General features: G+C 32.7%; 1 protein-coding gene across 1 annotated transcript in view; it reads left to right on the top strand.

The window, feature by feature from the left end:
- Positions 1-22,353, top strand: part of TTN (titin) — a 291,603-nt gene that overhangs the window by 121,924 nt on the left and 147,326 nt on the right. The window contains exons 112-147 of the mRNA XM_056110131.1: positions 422-817; positions 1,298-1,354; positions 1,723-1,800; positions 1,980-2,057; positions 2,662-2,748; positions 2,995-3,075; positions 4,062-4,139; positions 4,525-4,599; positions 6,720-6,803; positions 7,022-7,102; positions 7,242-7,322; positions 7,490-7,573; positions 7,815-7,916; positions 8,538-8,669; positions 10,040-10,120; positions 10,308-10,385; positions 10,778-10,861; positions 11,027-11,110; positions 11,390-11,472; positions 11,691-11,775; positions 12,476-12,556; positions 13,055-13,258; positions 14,511-14,588; positions 14,781-14,855; positions 15,083-15,175; positions 15,936-16,013; positions 16,207-16,359; positions 16,562-16,645; positions 16,824-16,901; positions 17,418-17,501; positions 17,745-17,828; positions 18,030-18,113; positions 18,330-18,578; positions 20,039-20,113; positions 21,086-21,160; positions 21,795-21,887. Of these exons, the coding sequence (XP_055966106.1) occupies positions 422-817; positions 1,298-1,354; positions 1,723-1,800; positions 1,980-2,057; positions 2,662-2,748; positions 2,995-3,075; positions 4,062-4,139; positions 4,525-4,599; positions 6,720-6,803; positions 7,022-7,102; positions 7,242-7,322; positions 7,490-7,573; positions 7,815-7,916; positions 8,538-8,669; positions 10,040-10,120; positions 10,308-10,385; positions 10,778-10,861; positions 11,027-11,110; positions 11,390-11,472; positions 11,691-11,775; positions 12,476-12,556; positions 13,055-13,258; positions 14,511-14,588; positions 14,781-14,855; positions 15,083-15,175; positions 15,936-16,013; positions 16,207-16,359; positions 16,562-16,645; positions 16,824-16,901; positions 17,418-17,501; positions 17,745-17,828; positions 18,030-18,113; positions 18,330-18,578; positions 20,039-20,113; positions 21,086-21,160; positions 21,795-21,887 (3,657 nt within the window). The remainder of the gene's footprint in view (positions 1-421; positions 818-1,297; positions 1,355-1,722; positions 1,801-1,979; positions 2,058-2,661; positions 2,749-2,994; positions 3,076-4,061; positions 4,140-4,524; positions 4,600-6,719; positions 6,804-7,021; positions 7,103-7,241; positions 7,323-7,489; positions 7,574-7,814; positions 7,917-8,537; positions 8,670-10,039; positions 10,121-10,307; positions 10,386-10,777; positions 10,862-11,026; positions 11,111-11,389; positions 11,473-11,690; positions 11,776-12,475; positions 12,557-13,054; positions 13,259-14,510; positions 14,589-14,780; positions 14,856-15,082; positions 15,176-15,935; positions 16,014-16,206; positions 16,360-16,561; positions 16,646-16,823; positions 16,902-17,417; positions 17,502-17,744; positions 17,829-18,029; positions 18,114-18,329; positions 18,579-20,038; positions 20,114-21,085; positions 21,161-21,794; positions 21,888-22,353) is intronic.

The following is a 22,353-nucleotide window of genomic DNA, read 5'->3' as shown; positions in this document are numbered from 1 at the left end:
TGTTTTCATTTGATAATATCGAATAATCCTATCTTCACATTAGAGTAGAGTGCTTCTTGATACTTTATTGTGTTCCATAGTCAAAAAATTTTAAATCAGATCTATACAAAAATAAAGCATAAAAAAACTTTCCAATTAGGGGACTGGAGCAGTAGCACAGTGGGTAGGGCGTTTGCCTTGCACATGGCCAACCCGGGTTCGATTCCCAGCATCCCATATGGTTCCCTGAGCACCGGCAGGGGTGCATCGCTGGGTGTGACCCAAAAAGCAAAAAAAAAAAATTTCCAATTAGGACTGGCCCCTGAGTCATAAACCTTAATGTATATCATAATATCATAATATCTTATGACTACATAGACTTTCATTTAGGGAAGCATTTGTATGAATATCATTACTATACTGACTATCTTGTTTATTTTAGCTCCTGAAATAATTGATGTATCCTCCAAGGCTGAAGAAGTGAAAATAATGACTGTAACCAGAAAGATGGAGGTTCAGAAAGAAAAGGAAGCTGTGTATGAGAAAAAGCAAGCAGTCTATGAGGAGAAGAAAGTCTACATAGAATCTTTCGAAGAACCTTATGACGAACTGGAGGTGGAAACATATACAGAACCATTTGAAGAATATTATTATGAAGAACCAGATGAAGACTATGAAGAAACTAAGGTAGAAGCTAAAAAGAAAGTTTATGAGGAATGGGAAGAAGATTATGAAGAGGGGCAAGAATATTATGAACAAGGAGAAAGTTATGATGAAGGGGAGGAAGAATGGAGAGAAGAAAAAGAAGTTACTCAAGTTCAAAAGGAGGTTTATGAAGGTATTAATTAATTGAGTGTCTTTTTCCCCCCTTCTTTTCTTTATATTTGTTCAGTTCAATGTATTTTCAGTGTTACTAACCTGATATACACTGGATGTTATGTATATACACTGGCTATCAGGAATAGATGAAGTAAGCATTCCCATTTTCTAAGATTAATGGTCTTTAAAAACTTAACTTTAAAATTCTATTTTTTGGAGTTACTTTTAGGCTTTAATATTAAAGTTGATTTATTTAGTCATCTTGCTAAGAGTAAATTAAAAGTGCTGTTTCAGTCATTCAAATTTTTACTATCACTGTCTTGCATCTTAAGCCTTTTTTTGAAATCCAGCTCCTGGAATCATGTTAGTAATAATAATCCCATATACAAGTTTTATACTAATTACATACTATTCTTAGCTAATGTTATTTGCAATTAGTACCACCTATTAGAACTAAATTACTTAAGTGTCTCTTCTTATCCCCATATTTTCATTAAAGAATCACATGAAAGAAAAATTCCAGCAAAAGTACCTGAAAAGAAAATACCACCTAAAGGTATGTAATTGGAATCATTTCAGTAGATCAGAGCATCAGCAAAATTGTTATAGCTTGTTTGTCTATGATGTATAAATCACCAGCTAAATCCAATAGGCACAACTTCTTCTCTAAGCCTTATTTTATCAATGAATTTTCAAAGGCTAATCTATTTAATGCGAAAAATGAAAAAAAAGATTTTCATGGTAAATATAAAATAAAAAATAATTCAAAAACTTAAAGTACAGAAACTTGTACTTAAAATTCAGAGCACCAGTCTTTCCTCTTTCTAAATTTTTTATCCCTTCATATATACAAACATATATAAATAAAAAGAGTATTTTAATAGAAATTCTAAAAGTACTGCAATTTCTTTAAAATGCTTGCAGTTATAAAGAAGCCAGTAGTTGAAAAAATTGAAAAGACTTCTCGAAGAATGGAGGAAGAAAAAGTTCAAGTCACCAAAGGTATTATCATTTAAAATGTTTCTAGTAAGATGTCTATCTACATGTCATATATGTCATAAATAAACATCTATTTATGACATATATTCACATACAAACTAGTCATCTAATCTAAAAGATGTTAAATTTTGTACAAATAAATATTCTTCACTATGCAAATATATTTGTACATATTTTTTAAGTACCTGAAGTTTCAAAGAAGATTGTTCCACAAAAACCTTCTCGGACTCCAGTGCAGGAAGAAGTTATTGAAGTAAAAGGTATCCATCTTTGTCTTTCAGCTACAAGTTTTAAACATTCTTATTTATGTGAATGGTTATGTGTATATATTGTTAAATAATTTACAAATCTAAAGTCATCCAGATGAAGACATTCTTATCTAACATACATTTTGTGTGGAGTTGCACATATTGTATGTGTAAAGTAAATAGAAATAGTCTGTTTTATTTCTGGTTTTGCTTTGAAAGACTCTTTTTTAATCTCTGGAAGGTTTTGTGTTTAGTGAATGGTATTCTAACTTTATTATGCAGTATCTTCCATTGCCTATCATATTCTTCATCATCTCACTTATATAAATAGTCTAATAGATTTGAAAAGGCAACACATTACATGTGAAGAAGTTGTGTCTATTTGATTCCCATTTAATGTTTAATAAAAATTGCACGAGTCGTTTGTCTCTATAGATAAAAACATAGGAATTGTGTTTCTTGTTAATATGAAGTTGTTTTTCTTGTCAGTTTGTTCTCCAGCTATCATATTAATTCATCCATTCTATGTCTAACATCTTAGATATAGGTTATGAACTATGTGTTTTACCTATTCTCCTCAAAAAAGTAATACTAATGTGAAATACTCTCTTTAAAGTACCGGCTGTGCATACAAAGAAGATGGTTATTTCAGAAGAAAAGATGTTCTTTGCTTCTCACACAGAGGAAGAGGTGTCAGTCACAGGTATAAGATAAATTTGAATTGGCGCCCCCAAATGAAAAGAACGTAGATCCACTTTTACCCTTCTTCATATCTAATTTGTGGTTATGTAGGCATCTCTTGTGGTTATGTAGGCATCTCTGTCTTCATCTTTGTCATTTTTTCATTCCTCATTTGTTACTGTTGTAGTTTGTATTTCAATATTCTTTGTAAATTATGTTTATAACTACAACATGACATATCAATAAATAAACTGTACATTTTTAAAAGTCCCTGAGGTACAAAAGAAGACTGTTACTGAAGAGAAAATTCAAGTTGCTGTTTCCAAAAAGCTTCAGCCTCCACCTAAAGGTATCAGTGATTCAGAATAAGTTTAAAATCTTTTAAAAGTTCCATAACAGCATCTGCATGCTATTACTGTTCGTATATTTGGTCACACATTCAACAGACCTACCTCCTCTATGAATGAAGGACAGCATAGAGATATGAGAAGACTGTAAGGAAGGCACAGAAAGGAAAAAGAAAAAGAAATGGAGGGTTTTATTCCTTATTCATAGAACTTAAAATTTACTGACCAGATACTTAAATAGAAATATGGTGTCCTCGAGCCAGCTTGTACCAGCATCGATGGAGAGCTCACCTAAAGATTAACTTTTCAGAAAGTATTTAATTTTAATGGTTTAGTATCTCATGATTTAAAAGTAAATTGTATAAATAAGTGGAATATATTGTATTTGAAAGTATGCCCATAAATATTGAAACTCATTGCTTCCTATATGGTGATATTTTCCTGTTTATGTTTCTGAGGTTATTTACATTGATTGCATCTATATGGTGTAAATACTATTTAATCACATATTACTATGCATTTCTTTTAAACTCCGTGTCCAACTCTGTCCAAAATTAGTGGTCTGGTGGTCTATACCACTACAGATATCATAAATTGTAGCCACTACAAAAGATGAATTTTGCCCAGTCAAAATTTCAAAATTGTTAAGTATTTGAGACAAAAGATATTTAATATAATTCAGTATAATTGTTTTAATACAGCAGCTTTATAAAATTAAATTTTTTCCCTAAAGTTGGTATATGAGGAACAGATCTAGACACCTCGGAAAAGGGTTTTTTGTTTCTTTTCCTAAGAAGTTGGAAGTGAATATAACATTTTCCTACTGGCCACTCATTCATTTTCCTTTTACCTTATTTCTAATACCTAATTATCTTATATTAATGAACAGAAAATGGAAGTATCAACTCTTTACTTTAACTCTGTTTTGCACAATATGTACCTTCTTTCAAAATGAACAATCTCTCACTGTGCCAATTTTTTTCAAAAGTTCCTGAGCCACCTAAGAAACCAGAAGAAGTGGTCCCTGTTCCCACTCCTAAAAAGGTGGAGCCCCCACCAACCAAAGGTAGAATAAGATTTTTTAAAGTTATAGTGTCTTTCTTCTTGCATCTTTTTCTGTGTGATGTTGTATTAACAAAATATCATCTGTAATACACTTGTATATATACATATATATATAATTCCATGTTGTGGTCTTCATTAATTTGTAATAATATGTTATTCAAGTATTATAATTTTAGACTCCACACCAGGTTAAAATGGTCTTCGCTTCATGTACTGTAAATAACATCTCCATCATATTACTGTATTTAACAAACATATTCATACATAGAGCATATTAAGTTGTTTCCTAAAATCTTACACTCTTACTGAGTATATGTTCTTAAATATATGAGGAGACTAGAATTCCCAACATTGTTTCACCATTGCTATCTTTAAACTTCTTCAAGTTCCCAAGAAGCCAGAGCCAGAAGAGAAAAAGCCAGTTCCTATACCCAAGAAGGAAGCGGCTGTTCCCCCAAAAGGTACACCAGAACTGATCAAGAGGCCACAAGTGTCAGTCTGGCTTTGGATAGTCTTTGCATGTACTATGCTGTCTTTCTAATTGGTGTCTCTTACTTGCTTCCTGTGTGTTGCAAATGTTATCAGCTCTGGTCTATACTCTGTACATGCCTTATTTATATTTCTCCATATTCCAAAGTATCATCAAGAATATGTTATTGAAAGAAGTAACTGAGTCAAACTACTTTCCTTAATTTTCAGATCTTGAGACCAGACCTATAGTACAGTGAGTCTTGTCCATAGCTCATCTGGGTTGGCTCTCTGGCACCAAATATGGTTCCCTGGGCTCTGTCAGGAGTGACCTCTCACAGAGAGTCCGGAGTCAGCCCTGAGCACCTAAACGTGTGACCTGAAAACAAAGAGAAAATTTCACAGCTTTTCTATCAGAGAGAGAAGTATTTGCAAAACTGTTTTTCCACAGGCACATTTCCAGTAAAAAAAATTAGTCACTCCTCAGATATGTCATGTTTTCTTAATATAACACTTCCATGATTTATGATGCGATACTGATAGGGACAATCATAGAATTTGGCAGAACTGAATTGATAACAATGTACACAGTGCTGCTGGAACTATACTGCTGTCAGTAATGACAAGTTTGAAATAGCTGGAAATACCACGTTTTGGCATTTTCTTGCCATTTTTCTTGATATATTAATTGAATGTCAACATTTGGCATAAATTTAGCAACTGCTTATTTAACTAGCTAGATTTTAATATAGGTCTGCTTGGATTCAAATGTGCTTATCTCTTTTAATGTTTAGTTGGTTGGTTTTGATTTCTAGTGGGAAAAGGGCAGTAGTTTTTTTTAGACAATGGAGCTACAAACTGCCTACATGTAGTTAGTTAGAAAGAGATTCACCAAGAATTCAGTACTATTCAAATTCTGAGAAATCTGGCTTCCTAAAATCAAGTTTTAAGTATTGCTTACTATGCCTGACTACCCAGAGTTTTGTTTTCTTCCTGAATCATATCTGGCTCTGTGTTACTCAAACTATTGACTCTTTTAGAGTTCCAGCCCTTATATTTTAGTTAAATGCCTTTAGTTATTTTTAATTATACAATCATAAAATATAATGATTACATGAAAATAAAATATGAAAAGGTCATATTACTAAAACCAATATTACCATCACTACCAATAACAAAAATTTGACCAATACCAAAGACTTTATAGTTCTTGAAGGAGACACAGAGATGTATCTCATTTATCCATAAAAGCAAATGCATACCATTGCTTGCATCTATCTGATATTTGTAACATAGTATAATCACACATAAATGTATGCCTATGTATTTACAGAGAGATAATACAGAGGCATTTGTAGAAGTATTGGGGTTTATAAAAATGTCAATATCTTATTGTAAGTGAAAACAATTATTGCCAGTAAAGCAAGATGTTACTTGGGGTGACCAGATATCATATAGAAAACTATAGAGCACCATTCAAAAGGTGTGTGTGCTTATACCTATAATTTTTTTATATATACCCCCTCCCCAAATCAAACAACTCAGGGACATTAGTTTGAGAGCCATAATTTGGTTTAGGATTTTTTCCTCATACTAAAGTACACTATAGGCACAGCAAAAAAAAAAAAAAAAAAAGAACAAAAATGGAAAAAGACAGTAACTTTCATAAATACATAAATAAAACTATTTTGAAGACTTACTGGTCTTGTAGTCTTCAGCAAATTAAGCCCACTGGCAACTGGCATTATGAATTTCATTCCTCAATACAACACATAAACAAATGTTATTTAATAAGCTTTATACTCTATGTTGTTTGTTCAATTACTAATTTGCTTTTATAAAAACATACCAAGTATATAAGGAATGAGCTCTGTAAACATTTTTTTTGGAGTAAGGGGGGTATTTAATAGCCCATTTTAGTTGCCTAATGCCTCTAGAACATTACTTCTGACACACTTTATGACCTTCACAACACTAAAGTTAATTGTATTCTGCCAAGGAATAGAAAAGTTGTAACAACATTAATGAGCTATTTAAATGTTTGTGTTTATGCTGATGCCATTAACAAAAGGACTAAGTGTCTGAATTAACATCCTGTTTTAAAATCTTTAAGTCCCAGAAATGCCAAAGAAACCTGTGCCTGAGGAAAAAATTCCTGTTCCAATTGCAAAGAAAAAGGAAGTTCCACCAGCTAAAGGTACAGTGACTTTCTTAGTAAAGAAAGTCTGTTTTTATGTCTTGAATACAGAATATTTTTGCATTTATCTGTTAATTTGATTTAATTTAAGTCAGAATGAATGTTTTGTGCTGTGAGTGAGAATTCAGCCAAATTATCTGTCCATGGGTCTTCTTTCTTGCAACATTACTGATCATTGGGAAAAAGAAAGTCAGTTTCAAAAATTCATTTCTTTCAAGTTCCTGAAGTACAGAAGAAGGTTGTCACAGAAGAGAAAATAATGATTGTTACACAAAGAGAGGAATCTCCACCACCAGCAGGTAATCCCATCTCCATGAAATCTTGTCTTTCCTTCAAGTTACCTTAATTGCATGTTTTCTTTAATGCATCTGCAAGTTCTATATTGCTCATTTATTCTGCATTTTTTTGAGAATTTTAAGTCAAATACTATCATTTCTATGCCAGAAATTCCAAAGAAGAAAGTTCCTGAAGGAAAAAGACCCGTTCCTCAGAAAGAAGAAGAAGCCCCACCACCAAAAGGTATTGTCTCTCCATCTTCCTTACAAAATATCTTTTAATATTAAATTCCAAGGCAAATGATAGTTTTTGTTGGTTTTGTAACATGAAGATAATGTGGTGCATATCTGTGTTTTGTGTTGGGCTTCAGTGTGATGACACTAAAGTTCTAAAAGTGTATGTTTCTAAAGTGCCAGCTCTGCCTAAGAAACCTGTTCCAGAGGAGAAAGTGCCAGTCCCAGTTCCTGTGGCTAAGAAAGCTCCTCCTCCTCGAGGTAGGAATCGTCTCAAGCTTCCGCCCCAAATCTTGGAGCTTGAGAATTCTTATCTTGTTTTTCCTACCAATTTTCTTCTTATAAAAGCTGCGCGTGTACATGTAACTTTCGTGACATCTAACTTGTTTCCCATTTTGCTAATGCAAGTGTGGAATCCACACAAAATCTCACGCAAACTCTCGGGAGAGAACTAATAAGGTTCTTGAATTTTAAACTTTCCAACTTTAATGCTTTTTTAAAGCTGAAATTTCTAAGAAAACTGTGGTAGAAGAAAAAAGATTTGTTGCAGAAGAAAAACGCTCCATCACAGTTCCTCACAGAGTGGAAGTCACACGCCATGAAGGTACACAATGGGAGTGAGCAGAGGAATGAGCTTGTGTGTTGTTTCATCATTATCTTGTCTTGAGTCTAGAAATGAGTTTGCCTCAGAGATTGTCTTTATTAGAGTCCACTTGCAGTCTTCTGAGGCCGTCTTTTGTGTCCACTTCAATTCTGCACCATTCTATTAAAATGAATGATTTCTTCCCTGAAAATGTGAAATTGTATATATAATTGTGAAGATTGTGATACTCGTGAAAGTGGCACACTTGTATATAATTTTAATATTCTTGGATGATACTCTCCCCTCTTCTTTTTTCTTGTTGTTGTTGTTATTGTAGTTAGGTATAGCACCACACCTAGCAGTTTTCAGGGCTTACTTCTGGCTCTACACTCAGGGATCATTTTTGGTAGAATTGGGGTACTATATGGGGTGTCAGAAATCAAACCTGGGTTGGTCACATTCAAGGCATACCTTCCCTCTATATTATCACTCTGGCTCTTTACCCCTCATCTTAAAATTAACTCTCCTTCCTGTAATGAGGATGTATTATGAGCCACTCAATAAGCAAAAAGAAGAATAATGATAATTCTGGCTAGTTAGTCTTTCAAAGACTTAATTAAAATTAAACCTTATATTTTAAAGTATCTGCAGAGAAGGAATGGAGTTATTCTGAAGAAGAGGAAAGAGTATCTGTTTCAGTTTATAGAGAAGAGGAAAGAGAGGAGGAGGAGGAGGAGGAGGAGGAGGAAGAAGTGGAGGTTACAGAATATGAAGGTAATGCAAATAAGCGAGAGATGATTAGCTGTTTTATTTCACAGATTACTTTTCAGATTAATGAAAATGAAGCAAATTCAGTGAATTCATAATGGTTTCATTAATCATTTTATTAGAACACACAGCTAGGGAGTAGACATTCAAGTGTATCATATATATGACCTCTTACTTGACTGTGTAGCAGTGAGGTAGAGAAGGTTTCCTAGTAATCATTTCATATTCATATTCATATGCATATTAATGACTGAGTAGCTAGATAACTCCATATATATTTGTCTTTTCTTTAGACAGGACTTGATATCAGTATGATACATTGGCATGATCTTTACTTGATAATCTAAAATCTAAAACTCGGGCAAACCAAGTTGTGTTGATAGTACAATTTCCTCTTAAGTCTTGATTCAAAATTTTAAAACGAACTACAAATTACGTTACCTTATTTAATTCCAGGTAAAAATCAAGGCCACACAATGATAGATTAATTTATTATCAGATTTTCCCATATCTAATAATGCTGGTTCTCTATAGTTGTTTTTTAAGTATTGAATGAAATAATTTGTTTCAAAGTTGAAATCCTTTATAATGAATTAAATAATATTAGGCTTACTGCTAATATTAGTTATTCTAGCTAAACTATATATCAGAAAGATCTTTCCTGAGAACTTTCTAATTTGCCTGTCCATTAAAGAGAAATCTGAATCAGATTTCAGCCTTCGATATTTCATATTATAAATTTCTTTGGTACTGTAGAATTTAGTTATAAGACATTTTATGGTATTTTCTGCTTTCATTAAGCCCAAAATGTTTAGGGAGAAAATATTATAAAGAGATTACTTATAACTCGATTTTTCTATCTACTATTTAAAAATATACAAAGACTCAAAATTTACATGAAGATTCATTTCTACCACTCTTCCCCTACACTAGTGAAGGAGAAAGCTTGTTTCCATGTCTTCTGTAGATTTTTCTTATGTTCTGTAGATCTTTTCTTTCTTATAAACCTATTTTTGATTCCTCAAGTATGTTTCTGCCCTGAGAACTTCCAGTCTACAGTTGTCTTGGGTTTTTTCTTTTTTTTGAAACATATCTTCAAACTCTTGTGTTCTTAACCTAGATATTATGTCTTGTACTTGTTCTGTTCTTCTGACTACAAGCGTTATCATCTTTATTGCGATTAAGTTTAAACATCTTAAATTCTTTCTTAAGTTGTGCACTTTGATTTAAATTGTATTTTTTTGTATTTAAAAAGAGGATGAATAAGGATTTGACAATTGTTGAACTTTTAAATTACTCTTTGAAGTAATAACTTATAGCTAAGACTAAACATAGAAAACTGTAGCTTACTTTCTTTAAAATTGATGTCTTTAAAGTGACAGAAGAGCCTGAAGAATATGTTGTGGAAGAAAAACTGCACTTTATTTCCAAGAGAGTAGAAGCTGAAACAATTGAAGGTATATCTGTTCTGAAATTAATTTTAGCCTTATGTGTATTTAGCTTGTGTCATTCTTTATATTCTCTTTAATTAAGTGATTGTCTGTCTTGTAAGTGTTGATAAGTGTTATATCAAAATGAAAAGATTCTTTGAATTTTATTTAAAAGAAACATATTTCTACAAGTCTATTTTATAATCTTTTCAAGTGCCCGAGAAGCTTGAGAAGAAAATTATGCCTAAACCGAAAATTCCTGCTAAAATAGAGGAACCTCCACCAGCTAAAGGTACAATTTTCCCTCAAAGAAAGTCATTTATCTTAATAGTTGTAATAATTCCCTTTGTTCAAGTAACTACCAACATTTTTTGTCAACAATCATAGGCTTACTCAATTCAAAGGCAGAATATTTTTATTTGGCATGACTTAGTAGGTCAATTTTTCAGATCTGGCATGTTCAAAATTTTTCCATATAAATGGTAAAAGTGTACCCAGAGTTGAAAACATACCTAACAAAGCATACTAAATAGTTTCTGAATTTCTGCATTGAGATGAAGGACATTTGCTAGACATAGTTATTAATATCTGTGCAGTCTTTGAATAGTGAGTTCTTTGCTCCAGATGTCAGATATGGAAGACCATATCATGTGGTAACATTATAAACCTCACTTTTTCTTAAAGTTCCTGAAGTACCTAAGAAAACTGTGCCAGAAAAGAAAATTCCTGCTGCAGTTCCTAAAAAGGAAAAAGTGCTCCCAGCCAAAGGTATTTGGGGGTTTCGTTTATTCCTGAGTAATGTTTGTCTTTTTAATCTTAAATTGCTATCCACATAGTCTTCATAGTTTTATAACAAGGACCAAAAATATAAGTGTGTCTGTGTTTAGGTTTTTATATAGTATGTTTGACTTGGGTTGCCTGATATCTTTTAAGTGCCAGAAGAACCAAAGAAACCAGTTCCAGAGAAAAGGGCTCCTCCAAAAGTTGCTAAGATAGAAGAACCTCCCCCCACCAAAGGTAAACAAATTTCCTGGCACAATATTGAGAAACAAGTCTTGTCTTTTGTCCTCTTGCTGCTGTCCTAGGGTCACACCTTTTATTTGCAGATTACTGGTATATGTTGGTGGCAATGTGTATTATTTCCTTGTCTGTGGACAATGTATAATTTGTTGTGAAGTGTATATGTCTGTACCTTGTAGACTGTTATACTCCAAAATCACAGTACTTTCTGGCTATATTTTTTTTAAATTCCACTTTGAGTAATACAACTCCCTAACCCTAAAATTATTTTTTAAGTGACTGAGAGGCACATGCAAATTACCCAGGAAGAAAAAGTTCATGTTGCTGTAACTAAAAAAGAGGAACCTCCAAGAACAAGAGGTACATGGGGCTTTCAACACATAGAATATTGTACTTAACCTACTCTTTCACTCACATTGGTTATGGGCATTGATTCTATTGTCAGTGTTATAATTGTTATTTTATGTTTAATATAAAGAATATGTAGTCTTTTATGTTCGTGTGATTGTTCAATGACTGTCTTTTGTTGTGGTTTGGATGAGGGAAATAGTTCTTTACATTGAAATCTTTCTTTAATGTGCCAGAAGAACCCAAGAGAGCTGTCCCAGAAGAAAAAGTTCTAAAACTTAAGCCTAAAAAAGAGGAAGAACTACCCACAAAAGGTATACCATCTCTTTTAGAAATCAAAATAAGCATGTAGGGATTGGAACCAATCTAGTGAAATTGGGGTTATTAATAAAATAGTTTAAATAGACATTATGAAGTAATATGTTCATGCAATTTCATACTATTTCAGAACTACACCTTTCTGATACCAGAAAGTACTGTGTTTTAAAAAAAATTGTGAAGTCCTCCTCTTAAATATGTGTAATTTTGCCTTGGAATGCATTTGTCTTCTATTATGTCTTTATTTGTCTATACATTCTTCTCATCTACCTCAAGCGTTCTTTATGTGGTAATCTTTAATGAAATTTAGAATTTTTAAAATCTTTCTACATTGTGTCAGTAGAAATTAAGAAAATACCTTAGTATTAATATGAAGAACTTTGTGTAATGTAAATTTCTTGATAGTCATTGTTTATGTTATCAAGTTTTCTTTTATGACTTTCTTATAAATAACGTGATCTTCCTAATGTTATTCACTATCTTCTAAGCCTTCTGAGTTTTAAAAAAGTATTCACATGTATATTAGAAATGCTTATTGTGAAAGGTATTGATTTTTCATACCATTTAAACAAAAAAAATTATGTTACTGTCACCGTTATAGTCATCTTTGTCTTTGGGTTGTTGGTACATAACCTCTCTTAACACAGATTTGTTCAGCATCTTACAATTTATTTTTAATAATTGCTCTTTTTAAAGTGACTGAAATCAGGAAAAGAGCTGTTAAAGAAGAAAAGGTATCAACTGAAATTCCAAAAAGAGAACCTCTTCGCACTAAAGGTATATTATTCTTTAATGAAATAATAAAAAGAAATGTGAAAGTTCTCAACTTTTTTCCTACTACTTTCTAATTTGACTCCTTTCTTTAAATGATTTACTGTTTTCTAAAAGCAAGTAGTTTAACATTGGAGGCCAAATTACAATCTGTGATACCTTGACCAGAAAGGTTAGTCGGACTCCCAAAAAGATTACATGAGATAATTATAGCACTATCACTGTCCTCCCATTGTTCATTGATTTGCTCAAGCGGGCACCAGTAACGTCTTCATTGCGAGACTTGTTGTTACTGGTTTTTTTTATCAAGAAATTTTCAAGAAATTAAATTAAAGCACATTGTCAGCTGGGATTTTAATTTAGCATTAGAGCACTTAGCATTAGAGCACTTGCCATTCAAGTGTAAGCCCCCGGGTTCAATCCCTGGCACCACAAAGAATACTGTCAATATTATCTCTATGTGGGTCTCAAGTGAAATGCTGCCTGTTATCAATATCATTCTAGAAGTAATTGTTGCAGAAGAGAAAGAATGGTCTTATACCCAAGAAGAAGAAACTGTTTCAGTACAACGAGAAGAGGAATATGTGGAATACGAAGAATATAAAGAATATGAGGAGTATGAACCAACAGAAGAATATGACCAGTATGATGAATATGAAGAACGTGAACATTATGAAGAATATAAAGAGCATGAAGAATATATCACAGGTATGAGCAAAACTATAAAAATGAGACCATATTAAATACATGCAAATTCCAATAGAATAGGATTAAAAACTTTGATACCTAATAAGATTTAGAAAAACCTCTTTTTTGGCAAATTTAGAATTTTTTCTAAGACTAAATTCTAAGGTTGGGGGGAATCCATATAAATTTAAAGGTTATTGTTTTAATCAGTTTTCCCTATTATTTTTCTTACACACAAACAGTCAATAGTTATTAAGTTTCTTCTTCCAGAATGTTATGGGTTTGGTCTTAGCATGACCCCAGTCATTAATGATCACATGATTAAACTTTTCTGGACATGTCTTATTCTGTATTTTGTTATTGCCAAGCATGACTGGCTGTTGATAAAATACACTGATTTGGAGGTTATCACCAATGAAGTTGACAGAGACAACTTTAAAAAACCAGAAGTCTCACACAGCACTTGTGTGGGCTGGAGCCATAGCACAGCGGGTAGGGCGTTCGCCTTACAAGCGACCAACATGGCCAACCCTAGTTCGATTCCTCCGCCCCTCTCGGAGAGCCCGGCAAGCTACCGAGAGTATTCGATATGCCAAACACAGTAACAACAAAGTTTCCAATGGAGACGTTACTGGGCCCGCTCGAGCTCTGTGTTTATTTAATGAATTACAAATACAAGGCACAAGCTCTGTGTCAAGGAATTATTTATTTCACTCAAATAATCTATTTGTATTGGATATTTTAAATAAATTAATACAATTCCCTTATTTTCTCATGTTTCATAACCTAACTTTGAGGATATTTTATGTAATTTTAGGGGTAACATTGGAAAACCACTATTATATAGAGGAGAGTTTTAACTGTAATTTTGTTCTTTAAAAAAGTTCTTAAGTGAAATGAGAATTTTAATATGAAGGACAAAAGTGAAATTACCTATTTAAAGTAAACATTAAGACAGAAAAGGCATGATATCTTTGTTTATGTCTTTTTAGACCATATTCCTCTGATTTTCACCATCCTTAAAGCTTATGCCACAGTATAAATACAGGATAAACTGTTTTAATTCTTTTAGTCCATTTTTTTTTGGTGTTTGAAGCAAGATAGCTTTATTGTAATCTATCCAGAAAGATGTGAGGGAAGAGAAAGGGAGAAGTGTGTGTTTAAGAGAACACAGGCTTGAAGAGCCTAATTCTTTTGAGTCCATTTAAGATGTCTTTTTAAAGTTTATATTCTAATGTCTAACATTTTACATTCCCTGTATGTACTTTTCAAGAACCTGAGAAACCTATTCCAGCAAAGCCTGTACAAGAAGAACTGGTTCCCAAAAAACCAAAGTTGCCAACAACTAAAGGTAGAGTGACCCAGCATCTGTCAGTTCTGAGAGATGTGTGTCCTGTGTGTCTGTCTTACAATAAATAGTTGTCATAATTTAAATCGTGTGTTTTGGTAATGTCATACATCATGTTTCTTGACATTTTGTTCTTAATACTCTTAAAAATATCTGGGCCAGGGTTTGTAATTTGTTAATATTGGTATTTTAAAGTGCCAAAGAAAACTGTTCCTGAAGAAAAAGCCCCAGTGATCATTCCTAAGAAACTCAAACCTGTACCACCAAAAGGTATATTGCAAATTGGTAACTACCAAAACATCTTTGTGATTTATGTGCATTAGATGATGCACATAACTTTGTCTTTTGGTCTTTGTTTTTTTTGTTTTTGTTTTGTCAATGTACTGTTCTGGTTTGGTTCTGACTCGTGCATTTTAAAGTTGTTTTTTATGTGTATAATTTCATTTAAACAATATTTATGTTGTTGGTTATAATACTCTTTAATAATATCTTTAAAGTGACTGAAGAATCAAAGAAAGTTGTTGAGGAAAAAATACACATTTCAATTACCAAACGAGAAAAAGAGCAGGGGACTGAACCAGCTGCCAAAGGTATAATAATTTTCTTCCTAAATTGTCTCTTTTAAAAATAAGCTAGTTGTCATTGTTTTTGTCTTACTTCATTGTTTTCTTGCCTTTTTAGATATTCTTTAAGAGGATATTGTTTGTAAAAAAAAGTATATATATGTATATACATAGGATAAAAAGATGTTTTCTCTAACAATAAATCTGTGAACATAGATAAAAGTTATCTCAAAATACATCTGCAGCCTTTAATTCAATAGCAATGTGCTGCTCATAGAAATATATAATATACTCCTTAGATTTCAATTGACATGCCATTTAGTACACTTTACATCTAAATTGATTCACTACAACTCTATGTACTGATCTGAGAATAATTTTTTAAAGTGTTTATGCAGGATCTAGTTATTTTTTCTACTTTTATGTATAAAGCATGAAGTAAATATTGCCATTTCAGAAGGTATATTTATTCTAAAAGCAAACTTGGTATTTCTTTAAAGGATGTTTTCTGTGAGCAGAGATACCAAGACAATAAACACCATTTCACGTTTCAACTTTACAGTCTGGGACTTACATCAGTACTTCTGCATGTTTATGATCCTGAAACATATTAAACTATTCCATAGAAAATAAAAAGTTTCTCATTTCTCATAAATGAAAAATTAGGTCACAGGCTTCTCTCACAGGAGAGGCACTTGAAAAAAAAATTTTTTTAATAAAACAAAGAAAACATTGACCAGGTATCCTGTTTCTGGCAGTAAAATGTCTTTACACTTAATATTTCAAGTGCCCATGAAGCCCAAGAGGGTTGTCACAGAAGAAAAAGTTCCTGTTCCTAAAAAAGAAGTAGCTGCACCTGTTAGAGGTACTTAATATTACTCTTTTAAATGTGTTTGTTTGTCTTCACTTGTCATAAATTTATGTTCAGTTCTGTGTGTAAAGTTCTTCTCTGGGCACAGTAAAGCCTATTCTTCTATACCAATGGCTATGTTCCAATAGTATCTTTAACTTTATTGAATGATTGGACAATATTCCACCTAAAAATCATATCTTTAAAATGCCAGAAGTATCTAAAAGACAAGAACTAGAAGAGATTGCCTTCGAAGAGGAAGTTGTAAGCCATGTAGAGGAATACCATGAAGAAGAATACCTTTATGAAGAAGAGGAACTTGTAACTGAAGAGGAAGTTGTTCCAGTTATACCAGCCAAAGGTAGATTATATCTTCTGAAAAGGCATACTCCACAGCATATTTGCAGTCTGGGTGTCTAATTTGATCAGATTCTGGGATATTTGAGCACTTACCACTGATTCCACATATTTTAAAACCACTCTTAGATGATATAGTTTCTACAGTTGATTTTCAATTTTATATCTTTTCTACAAAATTTCCAAAATTCTTAATATCTTTAAAGTGCCTGAGATACCCAAGAAACCTGTTCCAGAAGAGAAGAAACCTGTTCCTGTTCCTCAAAAGAAGGAAGCCCCACCAGCAAAAGGTATATGATCACTTACTCATACCATGGGTATATAAAAACCTTAATCTGCACATTCTAAATTAACTATCTCCTGAATTCAAATACTTTGTGTGTCTGTCATTAGAAATGTTAACTGTACTTTGTTTGGAATGTCCTGTGACTAGTACTTAGAACTTACACATAAATAATATCTTTAAAGTGCCTGAAATTCCAAAGAAGCCAGAGGAGAAAGTGTCTGTGCCTACCCCTAAGAAAGAGAAAGCTCCACCAGCTAAAGGTACACCTCTTTATAATCCATCAGTGACATCATTAATAACCTGTTCATGTAATATAACTTGGTGAACAATATCATTGCTTTTCCTATGGATGAAACTTACATATCAATACTATACAAGGACATTTTGCTAACAGGAGCAGTTAGCATCTCTGACTTTTGCCATTGAATCATGCTGATACTTAATCCTTAGCTCTTCCTCTTTAGTGTAAGATTCTTGTGTAAAAAAGATTCTTATTGTAGTAGCCAAATGAATAGAATCACAATTTACCTGGCATTGTGTGTTATCTTTATTACTAGTCTGCTTTTTCAGTGTTTTTATTTTAATTTTTGTATGTTTTTCTGGCCTTTGTGGATACCATTATTATTTTCTATCTTAAAATAAAATTGATATCTATGATAAAATCTGTTGAAATTGATATCTATTGTTATCTGTATCTACCAATTAAAGCCTACAATAACTTGATTTTTGTATACAAATGAAAGATGTGACACTAATCTTATTTGGTATCTTTAAAGTTCCTGAAGTACCCAAGAAACCTGTCCCAGAGGAGAAAGTGCCAGCACCAGCTCCTAAGAAGGTGGAAGAACCACCTGTGAAAGGTACATGAACTAACAGTGTCACAAAATTTTAATTTTAAATTTTAATCTAAATATAAAATTAATCAATTCAGTCCCATTCTCTTTAGAGATGCAATTTTTTTCTTTTACTAAAAAAGAGATTTTTTTTAAATGCTTCATACAACTCCTTGGTCATCCTTTTTTATTATCTTAATTTTTTGAGACTGCACTTAAACTAAAATTTTTATGTTCTATAATGTTTTTCTGTAAATAATTTCTTTAAAGTCCCAGAAGTACCCAAGAAGCTTGTACCTGAGAAGAAGGTGCCAGTTCCTGCTCCCAAGAAAGCAGAAGTTCCTCCTGCAAAAGGTATAACCCTTTGTTATTCAAAATACATGGAAAATAAAACATTAGTTACATACATATATGTGATTACAAATTTCCCCATAATGTTATATAGTTTAAAAACTTCACATCACATCTTTTTTGGTAGATCATTATTCTTTTTACAGTTTATTTTTTAAAGACATTAAAAGAACTCATTATTAACAAGAAATAATATCTTTAAAGTACCAGAGGTTCCTAAGAAGCCTATCCCAAAAGAAAAAGAACCAACACCTGTTCCCAAAAAAGTGGAAGCTCCACCACCCAAAGGTACTTTTACCTCTCATAGAACCAGAGCAAAAAGGAAAACTTACTAGTATACATCAGCCTACTAATTTTGATTAATGCTTCTAACATCTACTTTTAACATGGTAATTGATGTACTATGATAACAGACATCTGCTTTTGGTGTTATCCCATTGCCTGAAATAGTATACATTAAAGTGATGCTTATTACAGATTTTTTTTAAAAAATTATCTTTAAAGTACCAAAGAAACATGAGACAGTTCCAGTTCCAGTAGCTCTACTCCAGGAAGAGGAAGTATTTGAAGAAGAAATTGCACCTGAAGAGGAAATTCCACCTGAGGAAGAAGTTCTGCCTGAGGAAGAAGAAATTCCATCAGAGGAAGAGGAAGTTCCTCCTGAAGAGGAAGAATTTGCACCAGAGGAAGAAGCCGTATCTGAAGAAGAAGTTCTTCCAGAAGTTAAGCCTCAGGTGCCAGTACCTACACGAGGTACAGCAGCTCTTCTTAGAATAATCAAAATCTTCTTTATGTTGAATTCCACCTTTTTGCTCATCTCCAATTTTGTCTGTCTTACTCTGTTCCATCTAAATCTTAGAAACAGTCCATATATGTGTGCTTTTATTATTATCTGTCTTATGTAGCTGCTTTTTGTAAATTATCTAAGTGTCTTCACATTTTATGATGTGAAATGTTTTTACTGGATTGTGGTCTTATTCTCAGTTTTCTCTTTTTTTACATATATATGTAAAATATATGTACATGTTTGTATGTATATGTGTGTATTTTAATATTGTGTATGTGATTTTTAATGTTTTAAATGAATGTTTTCAAGTGCCTGAAGTGCCTAAGAAACCTGTACCTGAGAAGAAAGCCCCTGTTCCTGCTCCTAAAAAAGTGGAACCACCACAACCCAAAGGTATATTTCCCTAGAAAATACACATTTTCATCTGTAACTTCACCAGAAAAATTTTGGCAGTACTGGGGTTTAGGGACAAATATATTTATAAAGTGCAAGTCACATTTTTACATCTAAAAGTGTTTTTAGTAATATATTATCTATTTTAATGAATGCAAAGCAATATTTAAGAAAAGGATGAAAGGAAATGTTCTCCCAAAATTGCCCCAGGAGTTCTACTTAAATCCTTATGACTTTATTAAACATAATGTGCATATAAATATTTTACAAAGTTAAATTTTATATCAAAAGGCGTTATTTAAATATGATAAATAAAACTTCTAAATTTCATCCTTTCATCCTTTGTATTCAATACCTTTATAACATCAGGATAAAAGAAAAAAGAAAGTCAATGTACTTTTTGAACTGAGTAATAGTTTGTATCTTCTAATACAGACATATAAATGGTAGTTCACCAGGTTTTTATTTTATCCCTAGATGTTTAGCTTGCCCTAATTAAGTCCTTAAACCAATCTTTGCTTCAATTTGGATACTAATATCTTTTTGTTCAGATAATACTCTACCATTGAACGAATGTAACTGCAGTCACCATACTCAATCAAGTTATACTATGATAAAGATATCTATGCCTTAAAGTTTATACTTTTTTTGCAGAAATATTAGATATCATAACTTAAATACTTCTTTATCATCAGGATAAAATGATCATATACTCAGTGAAATGGTGATACTAATTCTTTATTTGATTTAAGAATTGAGATATTCTTCTGAATTAAAAATGGAGAATGATTTGATCAATTACAAGTAATATTTAAATGGGCGAAATTACATCAACGAAACTTGAATATTCAAAGGGGCTGCTGATCCCAGGTCCACAGACTAATTAGTTGATAGCACTCAGGTTACCAGCTTATCATTAGGTTTCTGTCTAAAGTCACTGTTGCATGTTGGTCTTTCTGTTTGTGGACTTCTTCTTTTCTCTCATTTTTTATCCGTCACAATAATCTCTTATCACAAAACAATGTCTTTAAAGTTCCTGAGGTTAAGAAGAAAGCACCAGAGAAGAAAGTGACCATTCCCAAGAAGGAGGAGACTCCTCCTGCACCAGGTATTGCTCTTCCCAAATACAGTAAATAACAGTAAGTCAGATCCTGTTATTTCTTTCCTCACTTGTAAGAGTCTAAATGTCCTGTTTCCATATTTATTAACATAACTTATGTTATTGCTAGGCCCATTGTCTTTGTGTTTGTGAAACTAACATTATAAAATAAAATAATATCTTTAAAGTGCTGAAGAAACCTGAACCAGAAAAGAAGGTGCCTCCTCCCAGTCTTAAGAAACCAGTGGCTCCTCCTGCCAAAGGTACAACTCTGCCAAACATGGATGTATTTGCAGTACTTATGTTGAACCATGATATTATCTGCAAAGTCTGTTCAACATAAATGTTCACATTATACAGTCTCTCATTTGCGTTTGTCATTTGTAACTTTTGATCCATGTTTGTGCTATGTAAATTTTTCCACTTTTGTCTGTTTATTTTGTTTGTTCTTTACATGTGTTATATCCAAAAAATTAAAAATACTAAATTCTTATATCCTTATATCCTTAAAGGGTCCATTGCTCTCACTAAAAAAGCAAAGGCTTCAGTAGTGAAAAGTAGAGAATATCTCTTAAACTAAAAACCTTTCTTTCCTTCTTTCTTTCTTTTTCTCTTTCTTTCTTTATTTCTTTCTTTATTTATTTTGGTTTGGAAGCTATAATTGGCAGTGCTCAGGGCTTACCCCTGACTGTATGGCCAGGGATCACTCCTGGAAGGACTCAGGAGATAATCTGGGGTACCAAGCAAGGATCAAACTGAGTTCTGGTCAGGTGTGGATAAGGCAAGGGCCCTGTGCACTATACTGTCTCTCCAGTCCTCAAATCTCATTATTTTTGTCTCATTGATGATTCTGTAAAATTTCAGTGTTTTGTCTTGTGCAAGTGCATGCTGATATTTACTCTTATATTGAAAAGTGAGAAGCTTCATCTTTATCTTTAGTTCTTGAATTTTAAGTGCCTAAAACAATCAAAATTTTTTAAGTTCCTGAGGTACCTAAGAAAGTGGAGGAACGACAAAAAATTCCCCCTAAGGAAGAGGAAGTTCCACCTGTTGAAGGTAGATGACTTTCTAAGAAATATTGTATTTTCAAAGTCATCGTTGTCTTATAATTGTCTACTCTTTGAAGTTAAATTTAACTCTAGAAAACAAATGTATTCATACTCTAAAATAACTTGTTTTTTACATAATAGAAATTAGACAGGCAAGATAAAACCAAAATCTTCTTTGCATATTTAGTCTGTTGTTTCTTTGTTGCGTCATGTCACTGGTTATCTTTAAAAGGAACTGAACTTACCAGGATAGATTTTTCATCAAATTGCTTAGTTGGTAATTGTGGGATAAACTTGTCTAAGAAAAAAATTTCAGTTAAGACTGAGAAAAAAACAAAAATCTCAGTTAAACACCTAAGGAGATACTTAATTTCAAACAAGTCTGTTACCAGTAAAATTCATCATCATCATTTTAACTAGAGTATCTCTGAGGTCCTTACCAAAATTCCTGGAAGGGACTAAAGTATTTTGAAGATCCACTTGGTTTCTTTTCAAAGCCTAGTGAAATTTTATATGTCTTTGGTTTTAAACCATGATTTACCTTTGTTGATTAGACAACCTCTGATTTCAGGGATATCATTTTTGCCTTAATGTTCAGGAGAATTATAAAAATAATGTATAAAATGATAATCTTTTTTAAGTGTTTGAGGAGCCTGAAGAGCCTACTCCAGAAGAGGAAGTCCTGGAAGAACCGCCTAGCGTAGAGGAGGTTGAGGAGGTGGCACCACCTAGAGGTACAGCCACTTTTATGACTTGACTTAGTAATAGTAGTATTGATCTTTCTCAGAATTCAACTAATATTCATCAGTAAACTTTTCTTACATTATTTCAATGAGTTGAAGATTAATTATTACTGGCACTTAAATCTTGTGGCCCTTTTTCTTCCCAACCATTTCTATTGCATCTGCAATTAGGAATGTTATTGGCATGTTATCTGGCCAAGTGCTAATGCAATTACTTCATCCAGCTTTCAATTCTTTCCTTCAATATTAAGGAAAGAGAAATATTTTTCTGTGCCATTTACTTTTTTTTTTTTGCTTTTTGGGTCACACCCGGCAATGCACAGGGGTTACTCCTGGCTCATGCACTCAGAAATTACCCCTGGCTGGGACCATATGGGATGCTGGGAATCAAACCCGGGTCGGCTGCGTGCAAGGCAAATGCCCTACCCGCTGTGCTATCACTCCAGCCCCTGTACCA

The sequence above is a fragment of the Sorex fumeus genome, unplaced genomic scaffold (genome assembly GCF_029834395.1).
Source record: "Sorex fumeus unplaced genomic scaffold, SorFum_2.1 ptg000009l, whole genome shotgun sequence".
In the NCBI taxonomy this organism is placed as follows: Eukaryota; Metazoa; Chordata; class Mammalia; order Eulipotyphla; family Soricidae; genus Sorex; species Sorex fumeus.
The sequence above is the reverse complement of the archived record's forward strand: the minus strand, read 5'-3'. Positions and strand labels throughout refer to the sequence as shown.